Raw genomic sequence first — 17,680 nt, 5'->3', positions numbered from 1 at the left:
TGTTAGCAATCAGCAATGATTGGTTCCTCCTGTATTCTGCAAAGACCACTGCCACCTGACCCCACTGCCGTGCCCCCCCCCAACCACCCCCCTACCCCCACCAGCCCCCTGCCCCCACTCCAACTGCCCCCACCCCCAGACACACACTGAGCTGAATCAAGTTTCCTCTGTATGCCCAGAGACATCTCCTCTTTCTCACAACCTGGTCCAATGCACTGACCAAGAGGATGAGTTGTTCTCTCACCGGCCACCAAAACACTCCCTGTTGTTTCCAGCAGGGATTTTCCAAGATTCCTGCCCATTCTCATCTTGTAGTCACATAGATTTAGCAGCAGCACACTGGGCTTAAAGGCTGAAATCATCCAGAGAAGTTTCAGAATCCTCATCTCTATCGCGTTGAGTTCAGAAAGTGTGGGGATTATCTGATCAAGTGTTTAAAATAATAAATGTGGGAGCGAGGGAGGGAGGCAAGGGGGAGATGGTAACCGAGGAGGGAGGAGGAAGTGGGGGCCAAGGGTGGGAGGGGGAATGATGGAACCTGTGATGGGGAGGGAGGAAGATGGGGAGGGGAGAGTGGAGATGGTGAGGAGAAGAGGTGAGAGGAGAATGGGGAGATGGTGAGATGAGGTAAGGGGAGGGAAGGGGAGGGGAGAGTGGGGAGAGGGTGAGGAGAAGGGGAGATAGTGAGGGGGGAAACTGCGTTTCACTAGTAACTCACTGAAACTGTCAATAATAATGAAAGTAAACGCTCTTTCTCCTTATTAGCTAAAGTACAAGAATTCACTGATCATCTGGATATAACTGGCAGTAACAGGTTTCACACTCCAATAACCAATCTGTAACAAACTATAATCCCATTACTCACTTAAACTTACCTCACAACTAGCCTCAATCCTATTCCTATGTAACAAGCTCAATAGTCTCCTCCTGTTCCTATGTAATAGACTCGAGGGGCTGAATGGCCTCCTCCTGTTTCTATGTAACAGGCTCGAGGGGCTGAATGGCCTCCTCCTGTTGCTATGTAACAGACTCAAGGGGTTGAATGGCCTTCTTCTGTTTCTATTTAACAGACTTGAGGGGCTGAATGGCTTCCTCCTCTTTATATGTAACATTTGAGAGGCTGAATGGCCTGCTCCCGTTTCTATGTAACAGAGTCGAGGGGCTGAATGGCCTCCTCCTGTTCCTAATGCTGCTCTTTTTGGGAATGAGGAAAAAACACTTTGTTTATATCACACCTTTCAAGATGTCAGGTTGTCCTAAAGCCCTTTACACCTAATGAGGTTCTTTCTCTGTACTCGGTGTTCTCTGTTGATTATCCATGCCTGAATGTGACTATTTCATCACACCCCTGACTGGCTTCCACATTCTACTCTCTGTAAACTTGGGGTCATCCAAAACACTGCTGCCCATGGCTTCAGTTATACCAAGCCCAATTTCTCCTATTCCCCATGTGCTCACTGACTTACACTGGCTCCTGGCCAAACATCTTCATTTCAAAATTCTCATCCTTGTTTTCTAAATCCTCCATGGCCTCACCCCCAGCCCTATCGTTGCAATCTCCTCCAGCCACATAACCCTCCAAAATATCTGCGCTGATGCACTTCTGGCCTCTAAGCATCCCGTTTTTATCACTCTATCATTGGTGGCCATGCCCATCACTGCAGCCACCAGTTTTAACAGATACTAATCCTAATATAGTCTATTCCCTAGTTTGTCCCTCAACATATTGTTTTAGAAAACTCCCACAAATGCATTCCATGAATTTATCCTTGAAGTTACTTTTGCCAATTTGGTTTTCCTGTCCTGGGAGTGTTTGATGGGGACAGTGTAGAGGGACCTTTACTCTGTATCTAACCCTGTGCTGTACCTTTCCTGTGACACAATGTGCTTTAATATATTCTGTTCACCAGCAATTGCATTCCTCATCTTGACTTGAAGAAACAAAAATTCCTCCCTGGCTCTCAGCTGCCAGTGAAAAGCACTTTCAGTTCCCGCAGGGGTTTGGAAAGGAATAGAACACATATGAGGAATGATGAAGTTCCTGAGGATGGTGCTCATTCTACTGCAGAGGAATGAAACTTCCATTACTGCCCAGTGTGCTCCTTCCTTCATTGAGATCAACAGTCACGTGGGAACCCAGTCAGCTTAATGGCAACTTGCAGACCCGACCCCCTCGCCTGCGACCCAATCCCCTCTCGCCCGTGTCCCCGACACCCTCGCCGCCCGCATCCCCGACCCCCTCCCTCACATATCCACTGATGGAAGGACATACTGAGGATTTCCTCCCTCTATAAAGAAACGGGCACCCAGTTATTTGTGTAAATAAAGAGCTGATCTGACCTCAGGGCCACCAGGTGACTGACTTTCTATTTCACTCAAAATGCAGTGAAGAGCCGAGAAGCTGCAGGAAGAATGGGGCATGTATAACCCTGGACAATAGTCAATTAGCTGTACAGATAGCTGACTAATGAAGACTTGTGAAGGTCCTGGATTGAAACAGATTTCTGTGGTTGGTTTTTTGTGGGCTGGTATGTTTACACTCAAGTACCCACAAGGAGGTAGCAAACCTTTCACTAAAACCACTGCAGTCCAGGTGGTGAAGGTGCTTCAACAACAGGGTCGAGGAATTTTATCATCACTGATACATACCAGCAAGACTTGGAGAGATGGTGTACTTTAATTTAACATTGCCAGTAGTGAGTGGACAGTGCTGCAGTTTGCAATGTGCACTGAAATAACCCAGTCTGTGTATGACACAGGTCAGTGGTGCAGGAAACAGGGTGGGGGACATTTAATGTTGATGTATAGCATGGCTTTCCTTCCTGAGTGAATGGAGCCGTAAACTAGTTACAATAAATGAGTTACTGCTTCTAATAAAAGTGAAAAAAATATTCTGGAAAACATATTGATGGTTTGCTAGTATTTCAGCGTTAATTTGAGCATCGATTTCAGCATTTGCTTCAGGCTATCAAGAGACATGGGGTTTAGTGAACCCTCCCCCCAAAGTTTGGGTGTCCTGTGACCCTCTTCCCCCGCTGCCCATCCTGACAGTATGCAGTGACCATCTCCTCACATCCCTGTCTCTCCCAGCCCCATCAAGATGCAGTTCCTGGTGACCATGAAATGGTGATCATTATTACTCAGAAATTGAATCAACCATTTTGAGAGGAGAGATGCTTTCCACAACAACCCTGGACCCTCCCCTGTAGGCCCTAAGCCCACCCCCCCACCCCCCACCAAACCATCTGAGGAACTTACTAAAAAAATGATAATGAAATACAAAGTCTGAAGGATTAGAAGCTTGAAAACACTGTTTACATCAACTTCAAATGACTCAAAAATCCCCAATAGTAACATGCCTTTTACAATTGAGTGCTTTGTTCAAATGGTCATGTGTTGATTGTCAGGGTTGAACATAGCTACTGATTCATACCCACAAGAAAGAGTCAAGAGCTCCTGCACCTTACCTTGTCTTTGCCTGAAAATAAATGTGCCAGTGTGTAAATACAGATTACTCTATTTCAATCCAATCAGCATTCCTCCCTACTCTTGAAATTATAGGTCATTCTTCCAGGTTGTTCTTGCTTTTCTCAAAGTATTGGCCAGTCTGATAGGACCCAGTTCATGAATCACTTCAAACAAAAACACACAGTACTATCATGTAAGGACACTGAAGAGTTTGAAGAAGCAGCTCATACTTGCCCTGTAATAATATTTACAGGATTATTACACATATGCTGCTGGTGGCACTTCAAGGCTTTGTGAACATCACTGTTTAAAAAAAACTAGGATACGGAGTGGCTTTGGGTCCTAATCATAGCTGTGTTTGGAAGCACATGGGTTCCAAATTACAACTTTGGGAGGTCATCTGACATTTCCCTCCAGACTGGCATCTAGTAGTCAGAGACTTCAACTGCCTCTGCTCAGCATGATTACCCTTCAGAACAATGAATTCTACAGCTCAGGCATGCACCTTTGGGCACTGATATTCTAACAAACCCTATGATTTTCCCAAGCAGCACATCCCACCACCCTGAACCATATTCCTCCTCAAATCAGGAATGAGATTGTGGGGGACAAATGGCAGAAGAGGCAAAGGCCAGGAGCAAGAGCAGAGTGAGGCTGATGGGGGATATCAGAGTAAAGGGAGAGGAGAGGGGGGAACTTTCTTGGTCAGCATGTTCTTGGCCCAACCAGGAGGGAAGCATTAATGGCATCAGGTGCTGGGGAATGAGGTGGGCCAAGTGTCTGTGGGAGAACACTTAGGTTAGAGTGATCATTAGGTTAGCAATGGAGAAAAGCAAGGGAAACCTGAAGTATAACTTCTAAATTGGAAAAGGGCTAATTTCAATTGGATGAGGGGGGGAATCTTGCTAGGGAATTTTATGGAAGCAAAGACTAAAACAGGGAAAGCACAAAAAGTGGATTGTGTTTTAGGAGATGTTTTGGGTACATGCTAAGTGCATTCCAACAAGAGCAAAGGTAGGGGAAACAAAGCCAGGATTCCTTGGGTGATGTGGGAGACAGAATAGAATGAAGCCAAAAACAAAAGGGTGCATGATGCAGGTCAGGTGAATTCTTCAACCAAAAACCAGGGCAAAAAATAATAAGTTGAGAAAGGAAGTGAAGAAAGTGAAGAGGGAAAGAAGACTGGGGGAGAGAGAATATATAGCAGTTAACATAAAAGGAAACAAGATAATCTACCGGCAAATAAATGGTAAGCAAGTAAGAGGTGGGATGAGGCTTATTAGGGACAAAGAGGGTGATATGCACTTAGCGGCGCAGGGCAAGGTTGGAAAGCTTAATCAGTTCTCTATTGGTAAACACTAAAGAGAAATCTGAAAATATCAGAAGGAGGGATGGTAGCAGTAATGGATGGGGTGAAAATTGATAGGAAGAATGTACCGGAAAGGTTAGTTAGACTTAAAGTGGTAAGTCACCTGGTTCAATGACTTGCATTCCCTGTTGCTAAGGGAAGTGTAAAACTAATCCAATTGAACTTTTGATGAAGTACAGAGAGGGTTAAAGAAGGGAATGTGGTGGATGTTGCCTATATGATACAAAATGCCTCATAAAATGCTGGTTAACAAATTTGAGGCTCGTGGAATAGGAGGGTCAGTGTCAGCTTGAATAAAAAATTGGCATAAGGACATAAATCGAGTCATGGTACTTAGTTGTTTTTCAGACTGGAGGGTAGGAGACATTGGTGTACTCTGACCACTGTTTTTGTGATATATAAAAAGTGATTTGGATATTGGCGGCTGCAATGTAATACAGAGAAGTGTGAGGTGTTACTTTTTGGTAGAAGGAATAGGGAAAGGCAATATAGACTTAATGGCAGAAAATGGTAATAACCTGGAACTCTCTACCTATGAGGGCGGTGGAAGCAGAGATGATCAATGATTTCAAAAGGAAAGTGGATGGGCACTGGAGGGAAATAAACTTGCAGGATTACGGGAATAGAGCAGGGGAATGGGCCTGACTGGATTACTCTACAGAGAGCCAGCATGGATTCAATGGGCCGGATATCACTATGACAGATTCCAAGATTTCTCTTGGACTGCTGATTTCAGCACAACGTCCTATACCTACTTCATGAAAAAACCTATTAGCTTTAAAATCCAAACTTGACATGAAACCCTTACACACAATCAGTCTTACGGCTATTGAGCAATAATGGGATTCTTTATTGAAAACTAATTGAAAAAAGAACGATACAGGTTCATGGTGCAAGTTAAATCCTGGCAGGATTCAGTCAAATGTAATTCTGCAGTTCCTCTCTTGCTCTCTCCGTCGCATTTCAAATTGTTTTGAGACATCCTCCACTTTCTTCTGGAGCAAGACTGAAGGAAAGCAAAACGATTATCAGCATTAAGTTAACACAAGCTTTGACAAGAACAGCAAGTGGATGAGTTGGGCAGCACGGTGCTATTAAACACCAAATCTCAGTCCAAAATCAATTCTTTTTTACAACAACTTCTTAAACAAGAGCCACAGAGCCAAGGGAAATGAATGGCACATACTGACCCCAACAGCTGTCTCTCTACTTCACTTTCCTCCTTTAAGACACTACTTAAAACTTGCTTCTCGGACCAAGCTTTTGGACACCTGAACTAACATGTTACTCGGTTTCATATTTTGTCTTATAATGTTCCTGTGAAGCATCTTGGGATGTTATGTTAAAGGCACCAGATAAATCCAGGTTGTTTTAATGGGCTCTCTCAACATTAATGTAAGTGACCATTCTCTACTGGAGGTTAAACAGCGTGTGCTGGCCGAATACTAAACCTCGGTGTGAATATGAACCTGATCTACTGTTTCTGGTAGAACCCACTGCAGGGCAATCATGTGTGGAAATCCTGGCAATTTTGTTCATTCCTACCTCAGGAATGTGGAGGATAATTGCAGCATCTCAACTATTACTAGCTTGAGATCAGCAGACCTTGCTAGGTCCTGGATGTGTGTGTGTGCCAGTGTTCATATGCCAGGCGCCAGTTGACTCTTGCTTGCAAAATCAAAGATATTGCCTGGGATAGTATTGTACTGTCAAATCTGCAGGAGCTTTATAATGGAAATCAAATCTACCTGATTGTAGTTCTTGCCTGTTCTAAAGGATAGAAGAGCAAATGCTTTGAGGGGAACGAGAATAATCCCCGGCACTGAGCCCACTCCATAGCCACAGCTGGTGGTACTGTGAGTAATCAGATCTTAGACTAATAGTATATGCAAGAAAAGCCTGAAGAGCTTAAAAGAGCTCTGAATACTTCAGCTCTGTGATAATGTGGCTGCAGCAATAAAGACTTGCATTTAGATAGGCCACCTCAAGTGCTTTACAACCAATGAAATGCTTTCGAAATGTAGCTATTGTATTGTAGGAAATGCACAGCCAATTTGTGCACAGTAAGCTCCCACACATACCAACACAATGGCAACCAGAGAATCTGTTTATACTGATGTTAATTAAGCAATAAATATTGGCCAGGAGACCGTCAGAACTCCCTTGCTCTTTGAAATGGTGCATTGGAATCTTTTACATCCACCCAAGACTGGTCTCCGTTTAAAGTCTCATCTGAAAGATGACATCTCCAATTGTGCAGCACTCCCTATGTACAACACTGGATTGTCAGCTGAAATCTCCGGAGGGGGACTTGAACCCATGAACTTTGACTTGGGGGCATGAATGCTACCCACTAGGTCAATACTGACAGTCCAATAGAGAACTTCACAGGAAACTTTGGCAATGGGAGAATTTGGAAATCAAATAGTTAAAGAGAAAACAGAGGGAACCAGCCAGCACACGTTCAACTCTGAGTATACACCATTTGCAGTGTAAGAACTTCTAGCGCTTTTGAATATCATGTCCTTGATGCCTCTTTAAAGATAACCCAAAAAAGCCGTAATAAATACCTGAGCTCTGGTCAATCCACTGCAGTGAATCCATGTGCGCATTGAGAATTTTGCAAATCTGTTGCAGCTGAAAGAGAGGTAAGTGAGAGATCGATGCGATAATTTAATAAAGGCTGTAACCCATTCAGAGAATCTCAGTAGCAGCTTTCTATACTTAATAATCACTTGTATTTTGAACACTGATGCCTGGGCAAATGGCAATGCTGCACTCACATGGCACCAAGCAACAGCATTGGCAGGAGCAGAAACAAAATGCTAAAATGGTCAGTATGAGAACTCTAGCTTTCCAGTTCACTTTGTGCTTCATATAAGAGACGAGTGACTCCATAAGGAACATTTTATTCTGCAGGCAACCCAACTTAAAACTTGGAAATCTGTCATTTAAAGACTAGGATTTTTTTTTGTGGGGGGGAGCTGAATCTATGCTGGCTGCAACATGGCAAATAATTATTTTTACATCCATGACTGCTCAGAGTAGTGTGTCTACAATCCAATGACCCCTAATATTCATGTCAGCATCACTTTGGCAGGATACACAGTGCCAACTATGTTAGTTCTAGTTCACATACATGGTGCTGGGACCACCGTTGTTTATCATTTCTATCAATGATTTTGACTCGGGAATCAAAAGTACAACTTCAAAACTTGCAAATGACACCAAATTGGGGGCATGCTTAATGCAGAGGATGACAACATCAAAATACAAGGCCGTCCCTAATCACCCTTCAACTGAGTGACTTGCTAGGCCATTTCAGAGCGCAGTTAAGAGTTATAAATTTGTAGAATTGGCAAAGAAATTCTATATGGTTAAGCATGAGATGGTACATTTTAGTAGGATGAATACGTAGGCTACATGTATCTAAATGGGGTAGAGGAACAGAGAGGTCCAGAATAGATACACAGGTCACTTAAAAGTAATGGCACAGGTCAATAAGGCTATCAAAAAAAAAGTGAACAAAGGAGCAGGGGCACAACTAGTCTAGTTCTGGTCACCACACTGGAGGAAGAATGTGAGGATCCTTCAGAGGATTTACCAGAATGGTTCCAGGGATGAGGGATTTTAGCTACAAGATTAGGTTGGAGAAGCTGGGGTTGTTCTCCTTGGAGCAGAGGAGATTGAGGAGAGATTTGACAGAGGTGTACAAGACAATGACAGCATTGGATAAGGGTTTTTTTGTTCTTTCATGGGATATGGGCGTCACTGGCAAGGCCAGAATTTGTTATCTAAGCCGAATTGCCCTTAAACTGAATGGCTTGCTAAGGCCATTTCAGAGAGCAGTTAAGGGTCAACCATGCTGTGGGTCTGGAGTCGCATGTAGGCCAGACCAAATAAGGATGGTAGATTTCTTTCCCTAAAGGGCATTAACGAACCAGATGGATTTTTGCGACAAATCAATGATAGCTTCGTGGCTGCCATTACTGAGGCTAGCTTTTAATTCCAGCTTTCTAGCTTTTAATCCTGCTGTGGTAGGATTTGAACCCTCTGTCCCTAGAGTATTAGTTTGGGCCTCTGGATCACTAGTCCAATGGCATTGCCCTTACCCTTTCAAAGGCAGTCAAGGAAAAGCTCTTCCCATTAGCTGATGGCCAAGGATGAAGGGGACACAGATTTAAGCCTTCTGGCAAGAGATGCAGGGGGAATGGGAGGAAGAACTTTATATGCAGTGAATGATAATGATTTGTAACTTGCTGCCCACAAGGGTGATGGAAGCAGAAACAAGGATTTCAAAAGGAACTTGGATGGGCACTTGAAGGGAATAAACTAACGAGTGGGGGGAGTGGAATGTACTGGACCGCTTATGGATTCTGTGCATAGACTTGATGGGTTGAATGGCCTCCTGGTGTCATAAAAGGCTACTGACTCTCCACATCAAAAAAGGATTTGAGGCACTGGAGATGAACAGAACTGAGAGATTATACGAAATGGGTGAGATTGAACAGACCGTGGCTCTTTTTTCTACAATAGAAAAGACTGAGGGGGGACTTGATAGAGATCTTGAATATTATGAAATGGTTTGACAGGATAACAGAAATGTTTTCACTTGAGGGTAAGCCCCTAAAGAGTGATAAATAAGATCATAACTAATCAATTAAATAGGGAATACAAAATAGCAAAGAGTGGTGAGAATGTGGAACTCACTACCAAAAGGCAACTCAAATAGACAGTTAAGGAGCAACCAGAAGAAAAAAAAAGATAAGGAATAGAAGGACATTCTGCTTCACATGAGATGAACCAGGGTGGCAATGGGGTCCTGTGGATGATAAACATCCACTTGGATTAGGTGGGCTGACAGCCTATTCTGATAATTACTATGGAGGAGTTTGTAATGATAATAGAGGAACACATCAACACTAACCTGTCCAAGATGACCATTTGAATAGGCCAGCCACCACCCCACTCCCCAACCCCAACATTATTTACGCACAGCTTCAGGTGATGAGCTAGCAGACAGTTTGATGGGCTGAACAGTCTCCTTCCTACACATTACCAAATCTTTATCAACCGACATTGCATCCACTTACAGGATCGCTGATCTCAGAGGAGCTGTTGGTGGTGTTGAGATGCTGGATAATTTCTTTCAGATCCTGGGCCATCCTCTTCAGCTGAGCATCAATATTCTCCGCCAATTTATAACTAGACAGGAACACAGAACAGAGTAACAGGTCTGTCTTTTTTTGGTTCGGGACAGGGAGAGGAGGACAGCAGTGGTCATGAACATTTACCATGTTGAGTTCAATTCTGACATCCTGACACTGTCCCACCATCAGCTGAGAACAGAGCCCAGAAAATGAACTGACATGGTCGCAGCTGCAACTTTGTAGAAATGACTCGGCAGCTCGTCCACCATACGTAGGTACACCACACAAACACTGCTGAAATAAGCGTCACCACTATAAGGATCTGAGCACCTTGCCAGTTTGGATCCCAAATATTTCCCTCCCAGTTTCATGAGATTACCACACTGTTTCTCACATCTCTGAGCTGCTTTGTGATCGCCTTGATTATCTACATTTTCAAAGTCCACCAGCGCACTCAATTGTGCTGAATGGGTGCAAATTAACTATTCATGTCATATTTTAATCTGTTTTTAACAACAGGGAATAGCGAAGTCAATGTCTTCAATGTCAATCAAACTCTGTTACATAGTCACCAACACAACCCCATTCCGTCACTATTCCAGACTGCTCAGAAATTTAAAATCCAATTTGGATTCTAAAAAGTGAGCTTCCAAGCACTCCCTCCTCTCCATCACCTACTTTCACCTCCCATCCTGGCCACAGCTCAAATTTTCAACAAATCCTTTTCCTCTTTCTTGCTCACTCAATGATTTCCTTCCCCCTGTTTCTCACCCAAAAGGGCTTGCTGACACTCACTGGATTGTACATGCCTAATCCTTCAAATTTAAAATTCTTATTCTTGTGGTTAAGTAACTCCATGTATGGATTCACCCCTTCACATCTGTTCTGGAAGTGTTTAACGAGGACAGTGTAGTAGGTAGAGCTTTACTCTCTATCTAATCCCATGCTGTACCTGTCCTGGGAGTATTTAACGGGGACAGTGTAGAGGGAGCTTTACTCCTTTATTTAACTCTGTGAAATACAGGGCCCTGGATATAAATACCCAACACTCACGTGTGCTCCCGTTCTTCATCTGCATGCTGCAGGTAAATGGTACCATGTTGATCCCTGACAGATTGCTCCAGCGGTGCCAGCAGGTCTTCCAGTTCCTTCTGCTGTGACAAGATGAAGTCAAGCTCCTGGTCCAGTCTACCAGAGAAAAAAGTTCACATGAATCACATGTTCCATTCTCTCCGTGCGTTTACTAATTTAAAATCAAGTAGACCAGGGATGATCTCATCTCCTTTCTGTTCACTTCCAAAAATACAGTCTATCAGACAAATCATTCAAATTCAGGCACTCCACATTACGATAATAATATTCTGTCTGCCCTGTTGTTCTGGGGTTCACCTCTACTCTTTGCAGAAGCAGCAGCAGAAATAGCATGCTGATGGAAAGTTCTCAGTCACACACAAACGTAGGCCAGAAAGAAAATCCTGGAGTAGGTAGAACCACAGGATCTACAGCTCTGCCTCAAATGGCTAACAAATGCCATTGCACAAAAGGACTGTTCAATAATTAATTTAAAAAAAAATTCATTCACAAGATTTGGGTGTTGGCGGCAAGGCTTTATTCCCCATCTCTATTAAAGCAAATAACTTGCAAGGCCATTTCAGAGGGCAGTTAGGAGTCAACCATATTACTGAAGTCCAGATGGGCAAGGATAAATTTCTGCCACAATAATGACAACCCAGTAGCTTCATGGCCATCATTACTGATACTAGCTTTTGTTAATTAAATTTAAATTGGAAATAATCATTGGAAATAATCATTGCCTGTGTGATGCAAATGTCAACTTGCTAATTATCAGCCCAAGCCTGAATGCTGTCCAGATGCACGTGGGCACAGGTTGCTTCAATATCGGAGGAGCTGCAAGTGATACTGGACATTGCAATCATCAAAGATCCCCATCTTCTGATTGTATGATGGAGGGAGGGTCATTGATGAAGCAGGGCACTACACTGAGGAGCTCCTGCAGCGATGTCCTGGGACTGAGATTATTGACTTTCCATAGCCATCTTCCTTTGGGCACAGTGCGACTCCAGAGGAGAGTTTTCTCTGATTTCCACTGACTTCAATATTAATTAGGTTCCTTGATGTCACACTGTTAAGATGCTGACTTGATGCCAAGGGCAGTCTTGGAACTCTTGAATGCAGCTCTTTTTGTCTATGTTTGGATGTCTGGACTAAGGCTGAGGTAAGGAGCTGAGTGCCTCTGGCAGAACCCAAACTGAACATAGGTGAATAGTTCGTCGCTGTCCAAGTGATGCTTGATAACACCGCCAATGACCCCTTGCATCACTTTGCTGATGGACAGTAGACTGATGCAGCTGGAGTTGGCTGGATTCTATTTGTCCTGCTTTTTATGGACAGGACATAGCCAGGCAATTTTCTACACTGTCGGGTAGATGCCCATGTTGTAGCTGCACTGGAGGATGGTGCTAGTCCTGGAGCACAAGTACTGGAGTACCATAGCTGGAATGCTGTCAGAACCCATTGTCTTTTGCGGTATCCAGTACCTTCAGCTGTTTCTTAATATCACATGGAGTGAATTGAATTGGCTGAAGACTGGCATCTGTGATGCTGGGGACCTCAGGAGGAGGATGGATCATCCATTCAGCACTTCTGGCTGTAGCAAATGCTTCAGCCTCATCTTTTGCACTGATGTGTTGGGCTCCTCCATCATTGATGGGGATATTTGTGGAGCCTCCTCCTCCAGTGAGTTATTTAATTGTCCACCACCATTCATGACTGGATGTGACAGGACTGCAGAGCTTAGATCTGATCCATTGGTTTTGGAATGTCCTATTTCTGTCTATCACATGATGTTTCCACTGGCCAGCATGCATGTAGCCGTGTTGACACCTCATTTTTAGGTATGCCTGATGCTGCTCCTGGCGTTACTTCCTGCACTCTTCATTGATCTCCTGGCTTGATGGTAATGGTAGAGTGGGGGATATACTGGGCCATGAGGTTACAGGTTTGAGTACAATTTTGCTGATGCTGATGGCCCACAGCGCTTCATGGATGCCCAGTCTTGAGCTGCTAGATCTGTTCGGAGTTTCTCCAATTTAGCATGGTTGTAGCGTCACACTTCATAACGGAGGGTATCCTCAGACGGGATTGCGCCTCCAAAAGGACTATTCAGTTGTCACTCCTATCATGACTTTCACGGACAAGATGAGTCTATGACAATTAGACTGGTGAGGACAAGGTCTAGTATGTTTTTCCCTCTTGTTGGTCCCCTCACCACCTACCGCAGACCCAGTCTAGCAACTACGTCCTTCAGGACTCAGCCAGCTCGATCAGTGGTGGTGCTATCGAGCCACTCTTGGTAATGGACATTGAAGTCCCCCACCCAGGGTACATTTTGCACCCTTGCCACCTTCAGTGCTTCCTCCAAGTGGTGTTCAACATGGAGCAGCACTGATTCATCAGCTGAGGGGGGACGCTAGTTGGTAATCAGAGCTCCTTACCCCTGTTTGACTTGATGCCATGAGATTTCCTGGGGTCCGGAGTCAATGTTGAAAGCTCTCAGGTCAACTCCCTCCCAACTGTATACCACTGTGCTGCCACCTCTTGTGTCCTGTCCCACCGGCAGGACAGACCCACACAAGGGATGGTGAGAGTGGTGTCTGGGACATTGTCAAAAAGGTGAGATTCGGTGAGTATGACTATCTTAGCTTGTTTGTTTTTAATAAATCTTCATTTTTAAAGAAACTTTTTTTTTTTTACAACAGTCATAATGAGTAATTGTACAAAAAAGCTTACAGTGCAGCAATAATTCAATATGCTTACATTTGGAAGAGAAAGAGAAAGGAAATAGAAGTAGGAGGATGAAGAAAAAGGATGGAAAAAAACCCTTCCCAACCCCCAAGTAAATAATAAGAAAACCAACAACAATCAGAGGTCAGATAGAGTCCCACCTGATACAATACATACAACCTAACAAACCTAGAGAGCTGTAGTTCCTCAGGCTGCCAGAAAAGGCTGCCAAGCTACATAAAATCCCATCAGTGGAGCCTCTTACAGTGTATTTTATTTATTCAAGTTTAAGATTCTGCATAAGATCACGTATACAATTAGTAAAAGAAGGTGGGGGCAGACTGTTTCCAATTTATAGAATAATATGTCTAGCCATTAACGTTGAAAAGGCGAGTGCATCAGTCTGGATTTTTGTAAGGAGGATGCCATTTGGTTCCACTCCAAAGAGTGCTGTAAAGGAGAAGGTTCAATGTTGTTACTGAAGATATGAGAGAGTGATGTGTCAGCCTGTTGTTTGACTAGCCTGTGGAATAGCGCTCCTAATTTTGGCACAAGCCCAGATGTTAGTCAGGATGACTTTGCAGGGTTGACTGGCAAGTGCTTTGTCAATTCTAGTGCCAAGGATGATGCCAGGTGGTCCATCCAGTTTTATTCTTCAATTTTTCTGTAGCGGTTTGATAACCATTTGGTCAGTCATGCCTGTCCTGGCTCTTGAAAAGCACGACCTTGTATCATTTCAGTTTTTTGTCAGTAACCCTATCAGTCCTCATCTTCAAATACCAGCTTAATTTCCCCTTTAAAAACTTATTTATGTATTCCAGTACCTTTTCAGGTAGAGTGATCCCCATCCCAATGACTCCGTAAATAAAAAAAAAATATCCTTATCTCCAATCTGGACCTTTTGCCAATGATTTTCAATCTCAGATCCACTTTTCTCCTTTATTTACACAATTAAAATCGATCTTCAAAACCTCAAATAGGTCACCTCTTAACATTCCTAACCTCTCCTCATAACTGCAATCTCTCAGGCCTGCTAACATCTGGGTAAAACTCCTCTGTAACCTTTTTAGGCCCCTTATGTTTTTCCTGGACTGTCCACAATATTCCAGCTGAAGTCTAACTGGTGATTTATAGAGCTCTAACATGATCTATTTGATTTTATATTCTACTCAAACTCAAGTGATCCATATCCTTTTTATTCCCATCTTATCAACTTGTCCTGTCACCTTTAATGATTTGTGTAGATGGACACCAAGGTGTCTGTGCTCATCTACACTTTTCAAACAACTCCATTTAGAGTGTGTTCTGCCTTTCCATATTAGTCTTCCCAAATCACATTTCATACTTCTCCACATTAAACTTCACCTGCCATGCTTCTATCCATTCCACCACCCCAAAGCCTATAAACTACCTTCATACTGACCTATTTTGTCAAATTACTTGGCATAGGTTCATAGAATGGTTACAGCACAGGAGGTCATTTGGCCCAGCGTGTCAGTGCTGGTTTTGCCAAAGAAGCAATTCACTAGTGCCATTATCTTGCCTTCTCCCTGTAACCCTGCACATTTTTCCTTTTCAGATAATCTAATTACCTCTTCAATGTCTTGATCGAATCTGTCTGCACAACACTTCAATCAAATCTCCTCTCAACCTTCTCTTCTCCAAGAGAAACAATCCCAATGTCTCCAAGCTTTCTACATAACTAAACTTCCCTGGAAGTCCTTGTGAATCTTTCTGCACTGTCTAATGCCTTCACATCTTTCCTAAAGTGCGGTGCCTAGAGCTGGACACAATACTCTAGTTGAGGCTGAACCAATGTTTAATACAGGTTTACCATAATCTCTTTGCTCTTGTACTCTATGCCCCTGTTTAAAAAGCCTAGGATACTGTATGTTTTATTAACTTCTCTCTCAATCTGTCCTGCCACCTTCAATAATTTGTGCAAGTATACGTCCAGATCCCTCTGCTCCTGCACCCTCTTTAGAATTGTACCTTTTATTTTACATTGTCTGTCCATGTTCTCCTCACCAAAATGAATCACTTCACAGATCTGTAAGCTTTATAATCCTGCTCCCTAACCTGAATCTAGTGCATTTATAAAAATTAGAGTAATGGACGCAACACTGACTCTTGGAGAAACATGGCTGAAAAATACCTCCCAGTCAAAAAAAATCTATCCATCAATGCCCTTAGCTTGCTGTCACACTACTTTCCTTTTAATTCCATGGGCTTCCATTTTAATAAGCCTCCTGTATATCACTTTGTTAAATGCCTTCTCAAAGTCCATATTTACATCTACTGCGCCATCTTGATCAATTTTCTCTGTTACCTCAAAGAATTAATTCAAAGAAGTCAAATTTCAGCAAATCCATGCTGGATCTCTTAAACTAACCCTTCCAAATAAAAGCTTATTTTGTTCCTAATAATAGAGGAGACATCATCGTTGAATCGAAGGACAGCTATCCAATATTGGCTGACCAATATCCCATAACTGGCCTTGCTGAGTCATGCCTCTGTTAATGCAACCACATTATAACCACATGTCTGGGGTTATTTATGCCTGCAACACACCAGCCACTATGGATATTGACATAAACACCACCTGGAACACACAAGCAAACTCTCAGGCTCCAGCCATTCCTCAAGTTCCAAAGCACAGAGCTCAAGCAACTGGTGGCACTTGCTGCATGACAGTCATGCAGGAGGTATCAAATGTCCTAAAGTTCCCACAATGAAAGGGGTGCTCAAGCAATGGCCTGTATGATTGTCAATCCACTGGCTTTTGAATCACTGAGGACCAGGCCACAAACTCCAAATCCAAGCAACTGTGTCCAAGACACTGATCTATAAAACTCTAAGAATCTTTCCTAGGAATGACAGTAAATTAGTAAAGGTTACTAAAGGCACTGGAAATTAAATAGCAGGTGCAGAAATTGTAGATGCTCAAATCAATCTCTGATAACTCTTTTGATTCAGGAATGATCTGCTCAAATTGACAATTTTCTAATGTCACTTCATTATTCAAAAGAAGCCCTGTTTTCTTTAACGAAAAATATCTTTTAGCACAAAGAGAAGCGGGTAATTCTCCCAATGCCTTGGCCAGCATTCAATGCTCAACATGACCTAAAGCAAAGGCGTAGTGGTAATGTCACTGGACTAGTAATCCAGAGACCCTATGGACATGGGTTCAAATCCCACCATGGCAGCTAGTGGAATTTAAATTTAATTAATAAATTAAACTACATTGGATTGTCATAGAAACCCATCTGGTTCACTAATGTACTTTAGGGAAGGAAATCTGCCGTCCTTACCTGGTCTGGCCTACATGTGACTCCCGACCCACAGCAAAGTTCTTAACTGTCCTCTGAAATGGTCTAGCAAACCATTCACTCAGGTCAAGGGCAATTAGGAATGGGCAACAAATGCTGACCCCACATCTCACATTTGTGGGGCCTTGGCGGTTGACCATTGGAATGGAACAGCTGTATTAATAAACAACATTAGAGCATAATGATATTCTAAGGGCATGAGGAAGACAGAATCCACAACACCACACCAAAATGACAATATTGAACAGAGACTTACCTCTTCTGATCCAGTTTCACTTTCTCTGCTTCTCGGTGCAAGGCAGTGATCTAAGAAAAAGCAAACAGGTGTGTTGGGTAGAAGACATTCAACATTCACCTGCTAACTCACCGGGAGCAACCCTTAGCAAAAGTTGATTAATACCTAGTGGCTGCAACCAGGAATATACAGGGATTGTAAATCTCCCAGTCAGAACCAAAGTGATACACTGAAAAGATGCCAGCTAGGATTTATATCCTATTATGAAGTTTCTGTACGAGGGAGGTCGTTTGTCGAGCTTCTTTCTACAACACAGCATTGTGAC

The 17,680-nt window shown here is 43.1% G+C and overlaps 1 protein-coding gene across 2 annotated transcripts in view; it reads right to left on the bottom strand.

Moving 5' to 3' along the window:
- Positions 1-5,666: 5,666 nt before the first annotated feature.
- The window catches only part of nup62l (nucleoporin 62 like), a 46,547-nt gene continuing 34,533 nt past the window's right edge, over positions 5,667-17,680 (bottom strand). For both annotated transcript variants that reach the window (XM_041194714.1, XM_041194715.1), the window contains exons 9-13: positions 17,377-17,426; positions 11,041-11,175; positions 9,931-10,042; positions 7,408-7,474; positions 5,667-5,843 (exon numbers count right to left, since the gene is read on the bottom strand). In XM_041194714.1, coding sequence (XP_041050648.1) covers positions 5,752-5,843; positions 7,408-7,474; positions 9,931-10,042; positions 11,041-11,175; positions 17,377-17,426 — 456 coding nt within the window. In that variant the 3' untranslated portion in view covers positions 5,667-5,751. The remainder of the gene's footprint in view (positions 5,844-7,407; positions 7,475-9,930; positions 10,043-11,040; positions 11,176-17,376; positions 17,427-17,680) is intronic.

Source organism: Carcharodon carcharias, chromosome 9, assembly GCF_017639515.1.
Source record: "Carcharodon carcharias isolate sCarCar2 chromosome 9, sCarCar2.pri, whole genome shotgun sequence".
NCBI lineage: Eukaryota > Metazoa > Chordata > Chondrichthyes > Lamniformes > Lamnidae > Carcharodon > Carcharodon carcharias.
Note: the sequence above shows the minus strand (reverse complement) of the source record. Positions and strands in the feature narration are given on the sequence as shown.